The sequence below is a fragment of the Marmota flaviventris genome, chromosome 4, assembly GCF_047511675.1.
Source record: "Marmota flaviventris isolate mMarFla1 chromosome 4, mMarFla1.hap1, whole genome shotgun sequence".
Classification (NCBI taxonomy): Eukaryota; Metazoa; Chordata; class Mammalia; order Rodentia; family Sciuridae; genus Marmota; species Marmota flaviventris.
Window position 1 is genome coordinate 7195481 of NC_092501.1, and position 19302 is coordinate 7214782.

The 19302-nt window shown below is 34.4% G+C and overlaps 1 protein-coding gene across 7 annotated transcripts in view; it reads left to right on the plus strand.

Annotated features, from left to right (window-relative positions):
- The window catches only part of Eef1akmt2 (EEF1A lysine methyltransferase 2), an 80438-nt gene that overhangs the window by 15115 nt on the left and 46021 nt on the right, over positions 1-19302 (plus strand). For 3 of the 7 annotated variants that reach the window (XR_003582006.2, XM_027930058.2, XM_071610828.1), the window contains exons 4-6: positions 9197-9304; positions 12557-12773; positions 17913-18030. Coding sequence is in view for 5 of the 7 variants with exons in the window: in XM_027930058.2 (XP_027785859.1) it covers positions 9197-9304; positions 12557-12773; positions 17913-18007 (420 nt within the window). In the remaining 2 variants the exon portion in view is untranslated. Of the gene's footprint in view, positions 1-9196; positions 9305-12556; positions 12774-17912; positions 18441-19175; positions 19224-19302 lie in introns of those variants that run through there. The other 4 variants (XM_027930057.2, XM_027930060.2, XR_003582005.2 and 1 more) reach the window with 3 other exon arrangements.

Sequence of the window (19302 nt, forward strand, 5' to 3'; positions counted from 1 at the left end):
AGCCTGGAGATTTCTTTCTTTGGTTTCTTTTCCTTCCTTCCCACCTTTCTCAGTCCCTAACCAAGCTGTAGTTTTCTGTACTCATGGAGCACTCCCTTGGCCTGTTGTTTCATTATTATTGTTTTGTTTTTGTTTTGGCAGTACCGGGGATTGAACCCAGTGACTCTCCCACAGAGCCATATTCTCAGCACTTCTCCCCCAGCCTTCTCCAAGCTGCAGCATGGTCCATGTAAAATCACACATTGCTTGCTCCCAATCAAAATATAGCAGTGATCTTAGGAAATAGTCAGGTCCTTGCTCCAAACTGTCTACTCTGCAGACAACTCTGGACCTGGTCTATAACCTAGGTCTGTTGCCCTAAGAGGCCTTGAATGCTCCTAGGCTGGAGATTTCTTAATCTGAAGTTTTAAAGTATGAATTCAGTTCTTTAACAGTTATTGTGTTATTCAGGCTATTGCATTTGAGTGAGTTTACATCGTTTGTGGTTTTTGAGGAATTGGTTCATTTTGAATTCATGTGCATAGAGTTCTGTATAGTATTCTCTAAACTATCCTTTAATGTCTGTGGAATGTGTAATTATATCCTATCTTTTCTATTAGTATTGTAATAAAACTAATTAGCATTAGTAGTTTGCAATTGCTCTAGAAATAGGTTATTATTTTTAAATCTTTTCATAGAATTTTTTTGCTTCATTGAGAATTCTGCTGAACATACAAGAATGATTTTCCACAGAATCATTTAAAAAAAAGTAATGCTCCCCTAAATCATTTTATGAAGTCAACGTTGCCCTGAATCCAAAACCAAAGAGACACCTTTTATTTTTGTTGACTTTCTTTATTATTTTTATGTTTTCATTTTTGTTGAATTCTGTTCTTACTTTTATTCTTGCTTTATAATTCATTTTGCTCCTTTTCTTAATAAGCTTCTTGGAGTAGAATCTTATTGGGACTTCTGTAATATAAACATTTAATACTATGAATTTATCTGTAATATTATTACAGCTCACAAAGTGTGATTTTTTTTTTTTTTTTTTAGAGAGAGAGAGAGAGAGAGAGAGAATTTTTTAATATTTATTTTTTAGTTCTCGGCAGACATAACATCTTTGTTTGTATGTGGTGCTGAGGATCGAACCCGGGCTGCACGCATGCCAGGCAAGTGTGCTACCGCTTGAGCCACATCTCCAGCCCCAAGTGTGATGTTTTGTGTTTTTATTTTCACTCAGTCCATACTATTTTCTATTTTTTCTCTTTTTATCCATGCATTATTTAGAATTCTGTTGTTAAATTTCTAAGTCTGGGGGATTTTTCTGTTATCTGTTAGGAGCATAAACATTTAGGATTTGCGTGTGTGTGTGTGTGTTAATGAATTGACACTTATTATATAATGTTGCTTTTTAACCTTTGTATTTTTTGCTTTGAATTTTACTTTGATGTTAATAACTCATTTCATCTTTTTAATTTAAATCTAGATATAATTTACTCTTTTAAAATATACAGTTAAGTTCTTCTTAGTATATTCATAAAGTTGTACACCTTAGTTCAAAAATATTTTTGTCACTCCAAAAAGGATCTCTGTACTCATCAGCATTCACTGTGCATGCTCCCTTCCCTTCATCCCCTAGCAACCACTAGTCTGCTTTGTCTTTTTTGGATTTGCCTATTTTGGACATTTCATATGTGGATTTTTGTGTATGGTATCTTTCACTTAACACAGTATTGCTAAGATTGATCCAAATCAGGGGCTTCGGATATAGCTCAGTTGGATGAGTGCTTGCCTGGCATGCACAAGGTCCTGGGTTCAATCCCCAGCACAAAAGGGGGAAGGTTCGTACACATCAAGACTTCATTGCTTTATATGGCTGAATAATATTCCACTGTATGGATAATACCACATTTTATTTATCCATTCACTGATCGATGGGTTTTAGGTTGTTTCTGTTTTTGGCTATTATGAAAAATGCTTCTATGAAAATTTGTGTGAAAGTCTTTCTGTGTGTTTTTACTTCTCTTGGGCATATAAGCGTAGAATTTTTGAGTCATATACTTGATTTGAGGAACTATTGTTTTCTACAATGGCTGTACTATTTTACATTTTTAATGAGCAGTGTAGTAGGAACATGTAAATGTATCCATATTCTAATTAGCACTTTTTATTGTTTGTAATTTTTGGGGGTGGTGGTACCAGGGATTGAACTCAGGGGCACTCCATTACTTTGCCGCATCCTCAGCCCTATTTTGTATTTTGTTTAGAGACAGGGTCCACCCCAGTTGCTTAGTGCCTTGTTTTTGCTGAGGCTGGTTTTGAACTCCTGATCCTCCTGTCTCAGCCTTCCCAGACATGGGGATTACAGGCATATGCCATGGCACCCATCTGTCTTCTTCTTCTTTTTTTTTAATTTGAAAATTTTAAAAATTTCTTCTAATTAGTTATACACAAGAGGTTGTCTGTCTTTTTGATAGTAGCCATCCTGGTTGGTATGATATTTGGCTTTTTTTTTGGTTAGTTTTGGTGTAGTGTATCTTTTTTATTTTTAACCTCCCTTCATCATTGTATTTGAAGAGGATTCTCACAGCCAGCATATAGTTAGATCATGCTTTTTATCCATGCTAAAAATGTCTGTGCTTTAATGAGTGTATTTGAAACATTTATGTTTAATGTAATTATTGATGTTTGAATTTAGATCTACATTTCTTTTTATCTATTTTCTCCTTTCTCCCTCTGTTTTTGTTCTTTTTTCCTAATTTATATATATATATTTATATATATTTTATTGTACCAGAGATTGAACCAGAGGTACTTAACTACTGAGCTATATCCCCTTTTTATTTTTTTATTTAGAGACAGAGTCTCGCTAAGCTGCTTAGGGCCTTGCTAAGTTGTGCCCTCACACTCTAGATTTTTCCACCTCAATCTCCTGAGCTGCTGAGATTACAGGCGTGTGCCACCATGCCCAGTTTTCTTGCTTTTTTTTTTTTTTTTGAACATTTTTTAAGCATTCCATTTCAATTTATGTTTGTCTCCTTTTATAACTAACTCTCTGTATACTTGTTTTAGTGATTGCTATATGGATTTGACTATATCTCTATGGCTTTATTTAGTGGTTGCTGTGTAGATTACATTACATACAATATTTGCAAATCTTTTTTTGGTACTGGAAAGTGAACCCAGGAGTACTTTACTACTGAACTTTTTTTTTAATTTAGCTTTTAGTTTTAGGTGAACACAATTTATTTATTTATTTGTGTGTGTGTGTGTGTGTGTGTGTGTGGTGCTGGGAATTGAAACAATATATTTATTTTTATGTGATGCTGAGGATTGAATCCAGTGCCTCATGCATGCTAGGTGAGTGCTCTACAATTGAGCCACAACCCCAGCTCCACCGAACCCTTTTTACTTTATATTTTGGGGCAGGGTCTCACTAAGTTACATAGGGCTTTGCTAAGTTGCTGAGACTGGCTTTATGATGAACTTATGATCCTCCTGTCTCAGCCTCCCAGTTGCTGGGATTACCTGTATGTGCCACTGTAGTATACTTTTTTTAAAAAAATTCTTTTTTAGGATTAAAAAAAATACTTTTAGTTTTAAATGGACATACCTTTATTTTATTTATTTTATTTTTTGTGGTGCTGAAGACCCAACCCAGTAGTGCCTTCCATGTGCTAGCCCTGTAGTTCTACTCTTATAATTAGAATTTTACCACTTTATGTGGCATGTCAAATCCTTACCTTGTATGGGTTCTTTTTCTTTTGTCCATATATGGGTTATTTATCTGGTGTGCTTGTGTGTGTGTGTGTGTGTGTGTGTGTGTGTGTGTGTGTATCTTTTCCTTTGGGGTGCTGGACATCTAAGTCAAGTCCTTGAGCATGCTAGGCAAGTGCTTCCCTGCTTAGCTCTACCCTCTAGCTCCTTCCCTTTTTTATGTTAATTGTCTTAAATATAACTGTTGTGTACATTGAAAATTCCATCAGATAATGTTTATCCTTCCAAACATCAAACATATTTTAAAGAACTCAGTAGAAGAGTTCTTTCACCCACATATTTACTTCTGCTGATTTTTCCTTTATTCTTGATCTTGTAAATTTTTTAAAATTTTTTTTGTCTGAAGAACTTGCTTCAAAAATCATTTTTTTTAAAGAGAGAGTGAGAGAGGAGAGAGAGAGAGAGAGAGAGAGAGAATTTTAATATTTATTTTTTAGTTATCGGCGGACACAACATCCTTGTTTTTTTTTTTGTATGTGGTGCTGAGGATCGAACCCGGGCCGCACGCATGCCAGGCGAGCGCGCTACCACTTGAGCCACATCCCCAGCCCCTCAAAAATCATTTTAAAGAGAGTTTTATGTCAACAAATTTTTTTCTTTATCTGAGAATGTTTTTATTTTACCTTTTTTTGTCTAAGGGTTTTTTTTTTTTTTTTTTTTTCAATTACTGAAGATTGAACCTAGGGCCTCGTGTGTGCCAGGCAAATACTTCACCATTGAGCCACATTTCCAGCCCTAATTTTTTTTTTTTCGTTTATAAATAATAGAAATTTATTTCTTACTGCTCAGGAGACTGGTAAGTACAAGATAAGGGGGCCATTAGATGTGGTATCTGGTGAGAGCTCCCCTCAAGTTCTGCAGATGGCCATCTTCTTGATGTGTCCTTGCATGGCCAGCTCACGAGGGGAAAATACTCTCATGTCTGTTTTTTTTTTTTTTTTTAAATAAATCAGGTTTTATTTAAAAAGAGGTAACATAGACTTCTCCTGGGAGGGAGAAGTGGGCCATAGCTGGTATCCCAAGAAGGGAAGTGTTCTGCCTTTTTATATATCTTAGGCTTGCTTTGTTCTTCCTGCATATGTGACTAGGTCCAGGAATACTCAGTGGGATGGCCAAAAGTTGGGAAACAGGTGGGTGCAGCCCTAAATTTTATTGTGAGATGGGGGTTTGCTAAGTTGTTCAGGCTGGTCTTGGACTTTTCAGTCTCCTGCCTGCATCTCCTGTGTAGCTGGCACTATAGGCTGAATATAGAATTTTGTTGAATATAGAATTCTGAGCTCTTTTTTCCCTTTCAATACTTTGAAAATGTTCTGCCTCTTTTTCTGACTTGCATTGTTTCTGATGAGAAATCTGTAGTCATTTGAATTGTTGTTTTCCCATAAATGTGTCATTTTTCTGGATGCTATCACAATTTTCTTATCTTTAGTTTTTAGCAGTGTACTTTATGATGTGCTGCTTAGATTCCTTTGTGCTTATCCTATTTGGTGTTTACTGAAATCTTATGTCTTTAAAATTTGGGAATTTTTTGCCTTTATTTCTTCAAATACATCTTTTCTTTTTTTTCCAAAGTTTTTTTTTTTTTTTTAGTTGGACACAATACCTTTATATTATTTATTATTTTTTTAATGTGGTGCTGAGGATCAATCCTGAGCCTTGCACACGTTAGGCAAGCACTCTATCGCTGAGCCACAACCCCAGCCCCCAAATACATCTTTTCTGAATTATGTTCTGTTGCCTTTCAAGAGTTTCTAAATATAAGTGTCAGTTCATTTTGTATTGACCTATATATGTATTCCTCACTGTTCATTTTTTTAAAATCGTTTTTTTCCTCTGTTGGTCAAATTTGAGTACTTACATTAATCTGTTTTCCAGTTCATGGACTTTTCTGGTAGTAAGTCCACACATTGCAATTGGTTTCTTTTTTATTAAAAAAATTGGTTTTGCAAATTGGTTTATGTGTCTTTTTTTTTAATTTTTTATTTTTTATTTTCCTTGTTTGTCAATGGACTTTATTTATATGCAGTGCTGAGAATTGAACCCAGTACCTCACACATGCTAGGCAAGTGCTCTTCCACTGAGCCACAACCCCAGCCCTGGTCTAAATGTCTTTCAAGGCTTTTAAAGTTCTTTCTTCACTTTTTCTTTAACTTTACAATTGATCTGTTGTAGAAAGTAGTTCATTTGTCCCAAATGGTTTTCAGCTGTGTGGATTGTCTAATAGCAGGATTTAACATGTTTTATGCTTCCCTGTGTACGACTGACTGACTGACTGACTGTAGGTTGGAAGTTACATCAAGAATAAAGTTTGGGGGCTGGGATGTGGCTCAAGCGGTAGCGCGCTTGCCTGGCATGCGTGCGGCCCGGGTTCGATCCTCAGCACCACATACAAAGATGTTGTGTCCACCGATAACTAAAAAATAAATATTAAAATTAAAAAAAAAAAAAAAGAATAAAGTTTGGCAAGCTACAGCATATGTGTCAAATCTGGGCTTCCTTTGTTTTTATATATATTTGTGGGAATGTAGCCACATCCATTGATTTACATAATGTCTGTGGCTGCTTGAGTGCTGCAATGGTAGAGTTGAGTAACTGCAACATAGACTGTGTGGCTGGCAAAGCCTAAAATGTATATTCTCCGTTCCTTTTTAGAAAAGTTTGTTGACCCCTGATTCAGAGATTTTTGCATTCTTTTTAAAAAATGTACCAAAAAAGGCAGGTACATTTTTAGGTGGTGCCATACACATGTGGCATAGAATGTTTGGTTGTCTGCCTTTTTGTTGTTAGTACCTATTGATGACCATTGCTTTTTTAGTACTTTTCCATTGATTATACCTACATTTTTGGAAGATATTTTTTTGCCAAATAATTTTAGATTGGTGTTTTTATTTCATTGTCTTTTGGTGTCTATTGTTTGTGATTTGTTGTCAACTGTAAAACTGATGGCCTTTTGAAGATAATCTGACCCCTTATGCTCCTCACCTCTACTCGCTGAATGTTTTTGAAATTTTTCTGTTTTTGGTTTTCATCAGAAATATGTATGTAAGAATTTTTTTTTTTTTTTTTAATCTTGCTTTAAGTTTATAGGGCTTCTGTATCTGTGGTTTAGGGCCCTTTGTCAGTATGGCAAAATGCTTATCCATATACTTTTTCTTTTCTACCCCAGTCTCATTTCTTCTTCTGAGGTTACATATATTTTTATATCAAAGGTTATATTCTGTGCCATATTAGAGTTTTTAGGTTTTTTTCATTTTAATTTTTCATACCTTGGTCATTCTGAGTTTAAGAGGGATATTTTCTTCACTTTAAAAAAAATATTTTGCTGTGTCTAATCTGCTATCAAGCCCACCCTTGAGTTTCTTAATTTAATTATTGAGTGTTTTAGTTCTGTTATTTATTCAGTTCATTGTTAAAGTTCTTAGTTCTCTGCCAGAATTCTCCATCTTGTCATTGTCATTTATTTTAGTTTCTGGTAATTCTTTTATTTGATTCTCCTTTGGGTCTGTTTCTAATGTTAGTTTTTCTCTTGATTTTTTGATCATTTATTGTTTGCTTGAATGTCTGCTTATTTTTCATTGGTGCCAAAAATTGAATGTGGAAAACATTGGAGATAGTTTGAGGCTCCAAGTGATTGTTCTAGAAACCTAAAGTGTTTTTTTTTGTTTGTTTGTTTTTTTTTGCGTACCAGGGATTGAACTGAGGAGCACTTGGCTATTGAGACACATCTCCAACCCTATTTTGTGTTTTATTTAGAGACAGGGTCTCACTGAATAGCTTAGCACCTTGTTGTTGCTGAGGTTGGCTTTGAACTCGCGATTCTTCTTCCTTGGCCTCCTGAGCAGCTGGGATTACAAGCGTGCGCCACTGTGCCTGGCAGTCTATGTTTTTTATAAGTTGTGCTATAAGAATAAACACATGGGTTGGAGTTGTAGCTCAGTGGTAGAGCACTTGCCTAATACGTGTGAAGCACTGGGCTTTATTCTCAGCACATAAAAGTAAATAAATAAAATAAAGGTATTGTGTCCATCCACAACTAAAAAAATAAAAATAAACACACAATCAATGTAAATGTATATTCTCTTCAACTGCAAGGATAGGAAGTTATACTCCGTGTATGTATGTCAAATACATTCTACTGTCATGTATAACTAAAAAGAACAAATTAAAAAAAAAAAAGAAGAAATGAAAATTCCAAATAGTAGGAAGGGAGACAGCTAAAAGTATAGGATGTTGGCATCAAAAAAGGAGATATTTAGATCTCAAGGTTAAACATAAAAGTAATTAAAAGGAGAAAAAAATGCATGCCCTGTCTAAATTAATTGGTATATTTGTTCATTGAGTTTAGATTAGGAATCAGTGTCTTGAGGTTGAAAAGCCTAGATAAGTCTGAATGGGTGGTGTGGGAGTAGGTTAAGTTTTGAAGGTGGTAACCAATTAGTAAATGGTGAAAAACACCAAGGGAATTTTAGACCACACTATATTTTGCAGCTGTCTTTTTTTTTTTTTTTTTTTAAATTTCCTTTGAAATTGTTTTTAGCTTCATTGGTCTAAAAATGTTCATTGTAGTTAGGGGATGGATGAATAACAGAAGCCACCATGCTTTTGCTACAGGTGCCTCACACCTTAGGAGGATTTGTGGCTAATAAATGGCAAAATCCTCAAATCCAGTAGTTTTCTTTAACTCCTTATTAGCCCCTGTACAGCCTAATCCATAGTTTTTGTAAAATTCTAATGAAATTATGGAATATTTAGAAAATGAAAAAGTACTATGCAAATAGGGTGATTAATCACATGGCTGGTAGAGAATTGAATAATTTATAATTACACTGAGGGAAAAACTTTAAAATCAATAACTTCCTATATGTGCATTTAATTTATTCGTATACTTAATTGGTTAAATAAAATTTATGATACATTTTTGTATGAATTAGTAAATTTTTTTTTTTAGAGAGAATTTTTTTTTTAATATTTATTTTTTAGTTTTCAGTGGACACAACATCTTTATTTTATTTGTATGTGGTGCTGAGGATCGAACCCAGCACCCCGCACATGCCAGGCGAGTGTGCTACCGCTTGAGCCATATCCCCAGCCCCAGAAGTAAATATTTAAATAAATAAATAAATATTTATTTAAATAAATAAATAAGTAAATATTTAAAAAAAATACATATATTTTTATTATCTTTGATAAAATGAATTTTTTTTTTGAAAAAGAAATCAAAATATTTATAAAACCAAATGAATTGTCATAGAAATGTAAACTTTTGGTTTCTGTTTGGACTGTACAATAAAATTTAAACATGGTGGATTATTGGATATTATATGTCATTTGATCTAAAAAATAATTAAAACAATTCCACTACTAAAGGAATATTGTAATTCAGAGACGAAACATTATATTAAAATTTAAACTGAAGTATTACATTGTTTCTTTGTCTTAGGCAAAATTTGGTTTTTCTAATATTACTGGAATTGATTATTCTCCTTCTGCAATTCAGCTTTCTGGAAATATTATAGAGAAAGAAGGGTTATCTAACATTAACTTGAAGGTAACTATTTTTTATATTCCTATAATTCTTTTGTTTATAATAAAAGTTATAAAGTTTAAATGTTTCCAAAGTATATTAAAAATGTGCTGAGATTGTTTGAACTCAAAGTAAGGATAAATAATACAAATTGAAACATTTAAAAAAAACTATTAAAATTTTAATGTAGTCAGTTTAGGAGGATTATCTTCTTCCTTGTGTACATGGGTGTTCATACTACTCCCCAACATGTTTGCAGAACATAAAATAATACCTAATTGTGGTTTAGCCACATTAAAAAGCTGTGGATTCCTAGAATGGTATGATGCCCCCAAAGATCATTGGGTTTATTTTTGTGTCCTAGACTCTGTGAGATCATGATTCCTAAATTTTTGTTTCTAGCCAGACCTCTTGCCTGAATTCCAGAATTATGTAAAACTGTCTAAAGTTCTACTAGAATAACTAAGTCTCTTAGGTTGATTAGACCAAAATGAAACATGCTCCTCCTTAAACATGCTCTTAGTCTTTCCTGTCTCTATTAATAATGCCACCTTTCACCATGTTGCACTAACCCAAAACCCAGGGAGTCATCCTGGAATCTTTTCTTTTTTTCTCTTTGAACCTTCTCTCCAGTTCTTTTAGTTTTATTCTCAGAGTATATCAGAAATGTGAGCATTCCTTTTATACTTCAAGTGCTACCTGCCAAGTCCAAGCTACCATCATTTCTTGTCTAGACTACCACAGCAAGGAGCCCTTTATTTTGCCTTATTTTACTCTTGCAGCTCTGATGCCCATATACTACAGGGTAGCCAGAGGGATCTTTTAAAATGTAAATTAACTGGGCACGCTGGCGCATGCCTATAATAATCCAGTGACTCCAGGCTGAGGCAGAAGGATCACAAGTTTGTGGCCAGCCTCAGCAATTTAGTAAGGTCCTAAAAGCAATTTAGCAAGACCTTGTCTCAAATAGAAAAAATATAAAAAGGGCTGGGGTTATGGCTTAGTGATAAAGTGCCTCTAGGTTAAATCCCCAGTACACAACACACACACACACACACACACACACACAGTAAATCAATTCACATCATTTTCTTGCTCACAATCTGCCTTTGTCTTTCCTTTGTATTCAGAGTGGAATCCAAAACCCAAACCCAGCCTTACAAAGTCCCTCATTTCTTAGTTGTTTTCTCCTTTATCCATTACTCTGTAGTCACCCTGGCTGTTTCTTTTCCTGAAACATGTTAAGCTTGTTCTTTGGTCCTGATTTCCTCTGCCAACATTGTTCTTGTCCCACTACTTAGCACTTTTGGCTTGTTCTCATCACTCTGATCTCTGCCCAAATATTACCTTAGCAATGCCTTTCCAGACTACTTCCAAAATATTTCTTTCTTTTTCTTTTCTTTTTTTTTAAAGAGAGAAAGAGTCTAGAGATAGAGAGAACTTTAGTATTTATTTTTTAGTTATAGCGGACACAACATCTTTGTACGTGGTGCTGAGGATTGAACCCGGGTTGCACGCATGCCAGGCAAGCGTGCTACCACTTGAACCACATCCCCAGTCCCCAAAATATTTCTTATCCCTGTCACCTACTGTCTTATTAATAGCACTTTATTGAAATTATTTGTTTAGCTTATGTCTTAGGGTATTTTTCTTTTTCCTTCTGCTGTCACTGAATACCACAGACTGGGTAATATAAAAAGATTTATATATTATATATAAAAAGATTTATTTAGCTCACAGGTCTAGAGGCTGGGAAGTCTAAAAACATCACACTAACGAGGTCTTTCCTGGATCATAACCTTGCAGAGGACATCATATAGACAGAGCGAGTGTACCACAGAGAGTTTGTTACTTTTGTTACAGAACCACTTCTTCAATAACCCATTAATCCATTTATGAGGAGAGCTCTCATGACCTAGGGACCTTCCAAAGGTCCTACTTTCAAACATGACTTTGGAGGTTAAATTTCCAATATACAAATTCTGGAAGACACATTCAAACCATAGCAGCTTATTTATTGTTTATCTCTCCTTTTATAGACTCTATAAGGCCTATTGTATTTTTTTAAAAATATTTTTTAGTTGTTGATGGAACCTTTATTTTATTTATTTGTATGTATGTGGTGCTGAGAATTGAACCCAGTGCCTCATGCATGCTAGGCAAGTGCGCTATCACTAAGCCACAACCCCAGCCCCAAGGCATATTCTATTAAGGGAACTTTTTTGTTTAATTTACTGTTATATCTTGTGTTTGAAAAGTACCTGCAAATGCACATAAGTATACACAATCTATTTATTGAGTATAGGAGTACTTTTGTACATGTATTTAGGATGAGGAAACGTCTCTGAAGTTAACTCTTCAGGTGATTGTCATTATTTTGTTTCAGTATAATGAATTCTGTACTTTGGTTATGAGGGAGAGGACAAAACCCATTTTCAAACATAAGTACATAATATGCGCATGTTTAAGTCAGTAGGGGTTTTACATAAAACTCATTACAATTATTTTATTAAACTTGAATTAATAATCATGAGCTAATTACTGGGTTTTTTTAAAAGTAGCTTTTAAGAATAAAGACCACTGGTAAATTTTTGTGAATATTTTATAAAATTGAGACATCTCTCTGTTTCAAATACTTAAATTGTGTTGGGTTTTTGCAAATAGGTTGCTGATGTATGACTGTAAAAATCTAAACTTCATGGTATTTACCAAGTTAAATAATCACAGTTTAAACAGTTATTTAATTTTTTGAGCTTCATGTCATTTATTATACTCAGTAGGGGTTTTGTGGACTGCTGAAAAGGCAAAGCAAAAGAATTTCTGATTTACCATGTTTACTTTAGGTCACACGACTAGGAATATAAGCTAACAATCTTATTTCCAGTGGCCTGCATTCCAAATAGATTTTTGTCAGTTTGATAAATATGTGAAATATTTTACTTTTTTGTCACAAACAACTTTTTCATAAAACCAGACTTGTGAGCACTATAATGTGCAAGTATTAGGCAGTACTACGCCTGGCTTTGATTTGTTTCCAGATTTGCAGACATTTGGAATGTCCAGGAAACCCTATCAACCCCTCTTACTAATCTTGGCTTTAATGATTTTGGAATGAAACTCATAAAAGTTAGCTATAAAATTGAAAATATGTTTATTATATGTAAAATGCCGTTGTAATTAATGGGTTTTTATTCATGATCTTTTACAAGTTGTCACTTAAATTCTTTGAAGATTATATCTTAATTGTTCTCACACAGACATTGATTTTTAATTTAGGTAGAAGACTTTTTGAATCTTTCCACAAAGCTGTCTGGATTTCATATTTGTATTGATAAAGGAACTTTTGATGCCATCAGCCTTAATCCTGACAATGCAGTTGAGAAGAGGAAGCAGTATGTGAAATCTCTCTCCAGCGTGTTAAGAGTAAAAGGTTTTTTCCTAATAACTTCATGTAATTGGACCAAGGAAGAGTTGCTAAATGAATTCAGTGAAGGTAAATGGCTACATGATATTTAACCATGTGTTTACTTCAGGTTTCTTGTCTTTAACTGGGTTTTTCCCCTTGGTGCTATAGTGTTTTACTTTCCTATTTGTGGGAGTTGCTTGCTTTTCTTCTCTGTTAATGACCTTGGTAATAACTTTTAACTGTATATACAAAGCACAGAGAAATAACATTGGTTGAGATCCAGAGGCCTTTTAAAAAAATTTCCCCAGAAATTCTGGCAGTTAAGTACTAAAATTTATGAGCTAGTAAAAATCAAGTTCTTTATTTCAGTGATACAATCTATTATTTAGAGAATCAAAAGTATATATATTGTGCTTTTGATTCACTGGCAAATCCATAATAATGCAAATGAACATAGTTTTTTAAGGTCTTACATCATGAGAGTTTAATTTTATAGATAGATGTTCTATATATAGTTTTGCTCTAGTTGTCATTTAGGTATTTAGGATTTGTCTTGTTTTCAGTGTATATATAACAGTTACCATTGCACAGAAACAAAATTGGGAGAATTGCTAGAAGTTCTACCTACTTATTCTTAAGGAAATTTCTGCCTTTTTTCGCAGTTTTGGTCCAAATCAGGAGCTCTTTTTGTCCCATTAGCCAAGTCTGATTAGTGCTGTCTTTACTAATTGGGGTCTGGTGAGGATTGAGGAAGCTATAATCTATACACAAAACATTTTGAGTTCTTTGACAGACTGTTTCTTGAATGTTTTAAGAAATATTTTATCTGCCAGTTTATTTATACAGTGCCTGGGCATTTCCGGGAAAGTATTTTGAGAATGTTTAGGCATTAGCTTGCTTCTTCCTTAGAATCCTTTTCAGATTAGTATTAATTTTTCTCTTAGAGGAATGGGAGGAATTTTCAGGATGAAGTCTTAATAACTGAATGATATGGTACTAAATATTTGAAAAATTTGAACTTTGTCACAAGCTAATGAGAAACCAGTTACCTTAAGGGAGCAGTTTACTGTGTATTATTATTTATAACCATATTGCATATACCACAACTTAGGTTTTAACCTGATATTAAGGGGACTAATAGGGAGAACTCTTTTTTCTTTTTCTTTTTTTTTGGTACTAGGAATTGAACCTAGAGATGCTTTACCACTGAGCCATACATATCCTTAGCCCTTTTTATTTTTTTGAGGCGGGATCTTACTAAGTTGCTTAGGGCCTTGCTAAGTTGCTGAGGCTGACCTCGAACTTGTGATATTCCTGTCTCAGCCTCCGGGGTCACTGGGATTACAGATGTGCACCAGTACACTCAACTATGGAGAACTCTTTTAACACATATCCTTTTGTGTCCACTTAATGACTTTGACATGTTATATAATGTAAAACCAGAAGTGTTTGAGGCTGGAAATGTGAGCCTGTGGCTTCATTACCATTGCCTCTGGAAAACAAGAATTATACATGATTTATTGTCTTTTATGCCATTAATTTTATTATCTTCCATGTAAATTTGTTTCCTTTAGAACTTTTTAGGTCCTGTATCAATAGTCTTTCTCTTTTTCTGAAGCTTGACAGTTTAGTAAATGCTCAGAATTACACTGCGTAGGGCAGGTTCCTTTCCTAGTTTTTTAAATACAGGTGTTCTCTTTTACCCCTGGAACCAGCAGACAAAAACGTATTTGTCTGTCTTTGATAATGAGGAACAGACTTCAGCCTGGTATCGAGTACTTAAAAATGTGTCTGTGTCTGAGAACTATTGAGTAAACTCTTTATGTTCAGTTTTAGAACTGAATACAGAATTAAAATAAGCAAAAATGTTACAACAGGAAATGTTAAGGAAATCATTACATTCCATTGAAGATTTTGTTTTTAGGTATAAGTCTCTTAGAAAAGTGTTTGGAGTTATGTACAGGTCAGTAAAAAAGGACTCTGCCACTCATCACTGCTGAAGGCCTCCTCAGATTGGCCTTATTCAAAGCTTGCCTCACTAGGCTTTTAAGATTTTTTGCTTCTTTCCTCATTAGAAATGAGTTTCATAAAACTGTTGAAATGAAGCTTGAATTTTTCCTGGATAGCCCTATTCATATAGTATAATTATTTTCTGTTTTCATTCTAGTGAGAGATAACTTTAATCAATTGCCAGATATTAGGTTGTTTTAATTTGATGTCCAAAGGACTTTGTTACAACTACTGTAGTAAAATGACAGTCTATTTTACTTAAAAGATAATCCTGAATCTTTCTGAAAATATTAACCTCAATACATAAAATAATTTGTAACTATCAATGGAATATAATCACTAGTTAAGATATAATTAAAATAATAAAATTATTTGTAACTATCAATGAAATATAATCACTAGTTAAGATTTTGGTGTATTACATTACTGAAATATAATAAATTCTGTAGGGTTAGGTTCAGTGAGCTAAAAAGTGGTTCCTGGAAAATTGACATTGTTCTCTTTTCTCTTGAAAATTTTTATTTTAAGCATAGGTAAAATTTTCTGAAAACAAATATGTTGTACACTCATGTACTTAACATAGTGACCCTATTTTCTAGCTTAAAATATATTATTAAATGGCTTATTCTCCTTTGGAAAAGTTTTCTTATGATCATTTTTTTTTTTTTTTCTTTCCAGTATTGGGGATTGAACCCAGAGGTGCTCTACCACTGAGCTATATATCCCCAGGCCTTTTTAGTTTTTGAGAATGGATCTTGCTAAGTTGCCCAAGCTGGCCTTAGACTTGTGATTCTCTTACCTTAGCCTCCCATAGCTGGGATTAAAGTTGTATGCAACTGTGGCCTTATGATCAGTTTTTTTAAAAATATTTATTTTTAGTTTTAGTGGACACAATCTTTATTTTTATGTGGTTCTGAGGATTGAAACCAGTGCCTTATGCATGCCAGGCAAGCACTGTACCACTGAGCCACAACCCTAGCTCCTTATGATCAGGTTTTAATGAGCATTTTAATATTTAGTTATTAAGATTTGGTGAAGTTTGGTAAAGAATATAAATTAGAATGTGCAGTGAAATAAAGTATTAAAGTCCAGTTGTCACCATAATATATAACCTTTTTTTTTTTTTTTTTTTCCTGCTTACCACACTTATTTGAGTGCAAAACATGGAAACTTAGGGAATGGAGAAACCCATCACCCCAAGAAAAAGAAATCCTCCCAAACTATTAGTCATATCACTGAAGGAAACTGTAGGTTAACAATTTTTGTGAGTGACTTTCCAGCTATATTTGTTAGTCAAGTGCTGTATAACTGAACTGTATCCCAGCCCTGTTTTTACTTTTAAAAGACAAAGTAGTAAAATGTTTTTACATTTATATCTTATTTTATAGTTTAGAAAACACTGTTTTTTTTTTTTTTAATCTACACAAAATCACTGCAAGTTCCATATGGGCATTGATATCTGTAACTCCTTGTACAGAACTTGGGATCCTAGAGAATATACCTGTGAAAGGCAAAGTTCAGCTTTTTGATGTTGCCAGCTCATTTTGGTTTTATAAAGCTCTTAGTGTTATCAGCTCATTTGAGCCTTTTGCTCCCCTTGAGATAGAAATCACAGAGACAAGCAATATCATCTGAATGAGGTTTTCTTGGGATTTCTGCTCAGGTACAAGGGAGACAGTGCACAGTTTAGGGTTCCCAGATTGCTTTCTGAGTTTGAGAGGAGCAAAGCTTTTACAGATGAAAAGGGTGGGCTTAGAAAGGCGCAGTCTGTTGTTGCACGTGATTTCAGGATTTCTGCACACCTGCTCTCTGCACTGGGGTTTACACTTGGCATAACATGCTGCACGTGCACGTTGGGTTCCTCTGCATTTTGCTGGCAAAACAAGATAGAGGTGCTCACCACTGCTACCCCAGGAGGGGGTCATGTTGTGCAAGGTGGAAGGTGACTGTATGGAAAGCTTGCTGGAGGTCAGTAGCTCCTGAATCTGATTGTAGGTGGAAACAGTTTTTTTGAAGCAGTTTGCCAGTTGAGTAGAAAACCTTGGTGAGGGAATCAGGACTCTTCTTTCTTATTAACATTCCCCTTAACCTAACCCTAAACCCAGGACATTTAATTCCAAGTTTTATTGTTTTTGTTTTTATTCATACTGTGCTGCTTTGAAACTTACTAGTTTCTTTTCTTCCAAAACTGTATGGGTCTTGATCTATTATACAGATTAATTTTTTAAAAATTGTGGTCAAATACCCAGAAGAATTTTACCATTTTAATTTTTTTTTTCCTTGCTGGGGATTGAATCCAGGGGTGCTTTACCACTAAACTACATTGCCAGTTCTTTTTTTAAAATTTGAGACTTGTCTTGCTAAGTTGTGCAGGTTGGCCTTGAACTTGAGATCCTCCTGTTGGGGTTAAAAGCATATGCCACCACACTTGGCTTTTTAAAGCCTTTTCAAGTGTATAATTCAGTGGCAATTATGTATATTCATATTATCATGCAAAAATCACTACCATCCATCTTCAGAATGTTTATCTTCTACAAATTTATTTTTTACTTCCAAGTTAGCCTTTCCTGTGTATGATGTGCTTTTTCTATGTGTGATGTGAACCTAATTAGTCCATATAAAACCATATATAAAAAAACAGTGCCTGGAACATGGTAAGAATTCAGTGCCATACCTGCTGCCTACAAAGGAACAGAAAAGTAGGCTAGGGGAGGTGTAAGTGGGAGGGAATGGTAAACAGGAAGTTGAAGAAATGGGGGATGGAAGGATAGCCTCTTTTATTTATTTAATTTTTTTGGTACCAGGATTGAACCAGGGTGCTTTACACTGAGCCACATCCTCAGCCTTTTATTTATTATTTTGAAACGGTCTTCTAATTTGTTTTATGCCTTGCTAAACTGTTGAGGCTGGTCTTGAATTTGTGATTCTCTTGCCTCAGTCTCCTGAGCCTCTGGGATTACAGGTGTGCCCCCATGCCCAGCTAGCCCACTTTCTTTTTGTAATTTGTTTTTGGTCTTGTCTATTCCTTGTTCATTTCAAAGTGTTTTTTGACTGTGTACATGCAAGCCACGAACATGGTAGAATTTGAATGGTGACCAAATTTCATTTTGATTTTCCGAGTTTGAAGTAACAGTTTTGTAAAGGATTTGAAAGTATAAATTTCCCTTAACTGTGGGGTCCAATCCTTAATAAAAGTATTTTAATTTTGTCTGACAGGATTTGAACTTTTTGAAGAGCTGCCGACACCCAAGTTCAGTTTTGGAGGCAGATCTGGAAACAGTGTAGCAGCATTGGTTTTCCAAAAATCGTGAGACTTTTCCTGGGACAATTTCAGGTAGCTTTTTAAAAGAAGCTACACAGCATAGTAAAAAAAAGGAATCATGAGCATGTAAACAACCAACAGTAATTTAAAATCTTTTGTATTTGAAATGTAAATATTTTTCTTTATGATTTAAAACAAATCCCCTGTAACTCTAAACAGTTAAAAACTTAAAAGTAGTAAATGAATTTACAAAAAGCATGTATTCTTTTTTTGTGCCTTGGTAAAGTTGAATTGAATGGAGCTATTTTTGAAGATTTGACCAAACCATTCCAGGGCCAGAAAAATAAGCAAAACAATTTTATTAAACTATGAACCATAATAAGAAATACTTCTTTGGGTAGAATGGTGGTTATTTTCAAAATTAACACCTGGGAAAAGATTGGCATTCATATATAGTTAAATAAAATTAGAGAAATCTGCCAGTTGATCAAGAAATATTTATTGAGCCTATATTTTGTAGCTGATGGTATTTTACACTGTGAGGATAAATGGGTAATAGGAGGTAATAAAACTAAGGGATATTATTATATCCTAGCCCTGTGTTAAGTTATATTATTATTATGTCTTTGAATCCTCCCAGTATCTTCTTGGTGTATATTAGGAAACAGAAGCTTATACATGTTGGAACCAGATTCTTACCTGGTTTGACTCTAAAACCTATTCTCTACTTACGTAGTCTGCTTCCCAGGGGCCAAATCTCTACCTTTGTAGCATTAACAGGTTATTGGGGAACTAGGATTATTACATATAACATTCAGTGAGAAAAGTCAATCAGTTATTTTTAGGAGCTATGCAGCTCCTTGTTAGTGGTGATTGCTAACAACTTGCTAGTGTACTCTGCATGAAGAGTCAGCCAGCTGAGTCTCATTGTCCTTTATTACTTTTCACCATCTCTTGTCTTGAATGACTTGCCTCTATGAAGAACTGGAGTTTTGTCATTCTGTGAAAGGGTGGTATCAGTTCTATAAGCCCTTAGGGCTATAGAGACAAAGGGGTTCTAGTTAAGGGATAATCTAGCAAGAGAATGAGTGTATAGACTGCTTTAAGAAGATAAAGAAGGTTAATACTTAATACCACTTTGTTTTTGAGATAATATTTTAATGTTGGAGTAATAAAGCAAGTTTTTAAAATATTATATAACTTTTGACAAATTTCAGCTTCTTGGGCCTATTGGGTTACAACACTAACAGAATTTTGTTTATTTGGTAAGTGTTCTTATTCTACTAAGTCTTGTGTTACTTCCTTTTCCTTTTTTTGGGGGGCAAGGCAAGATATATCTTTCAT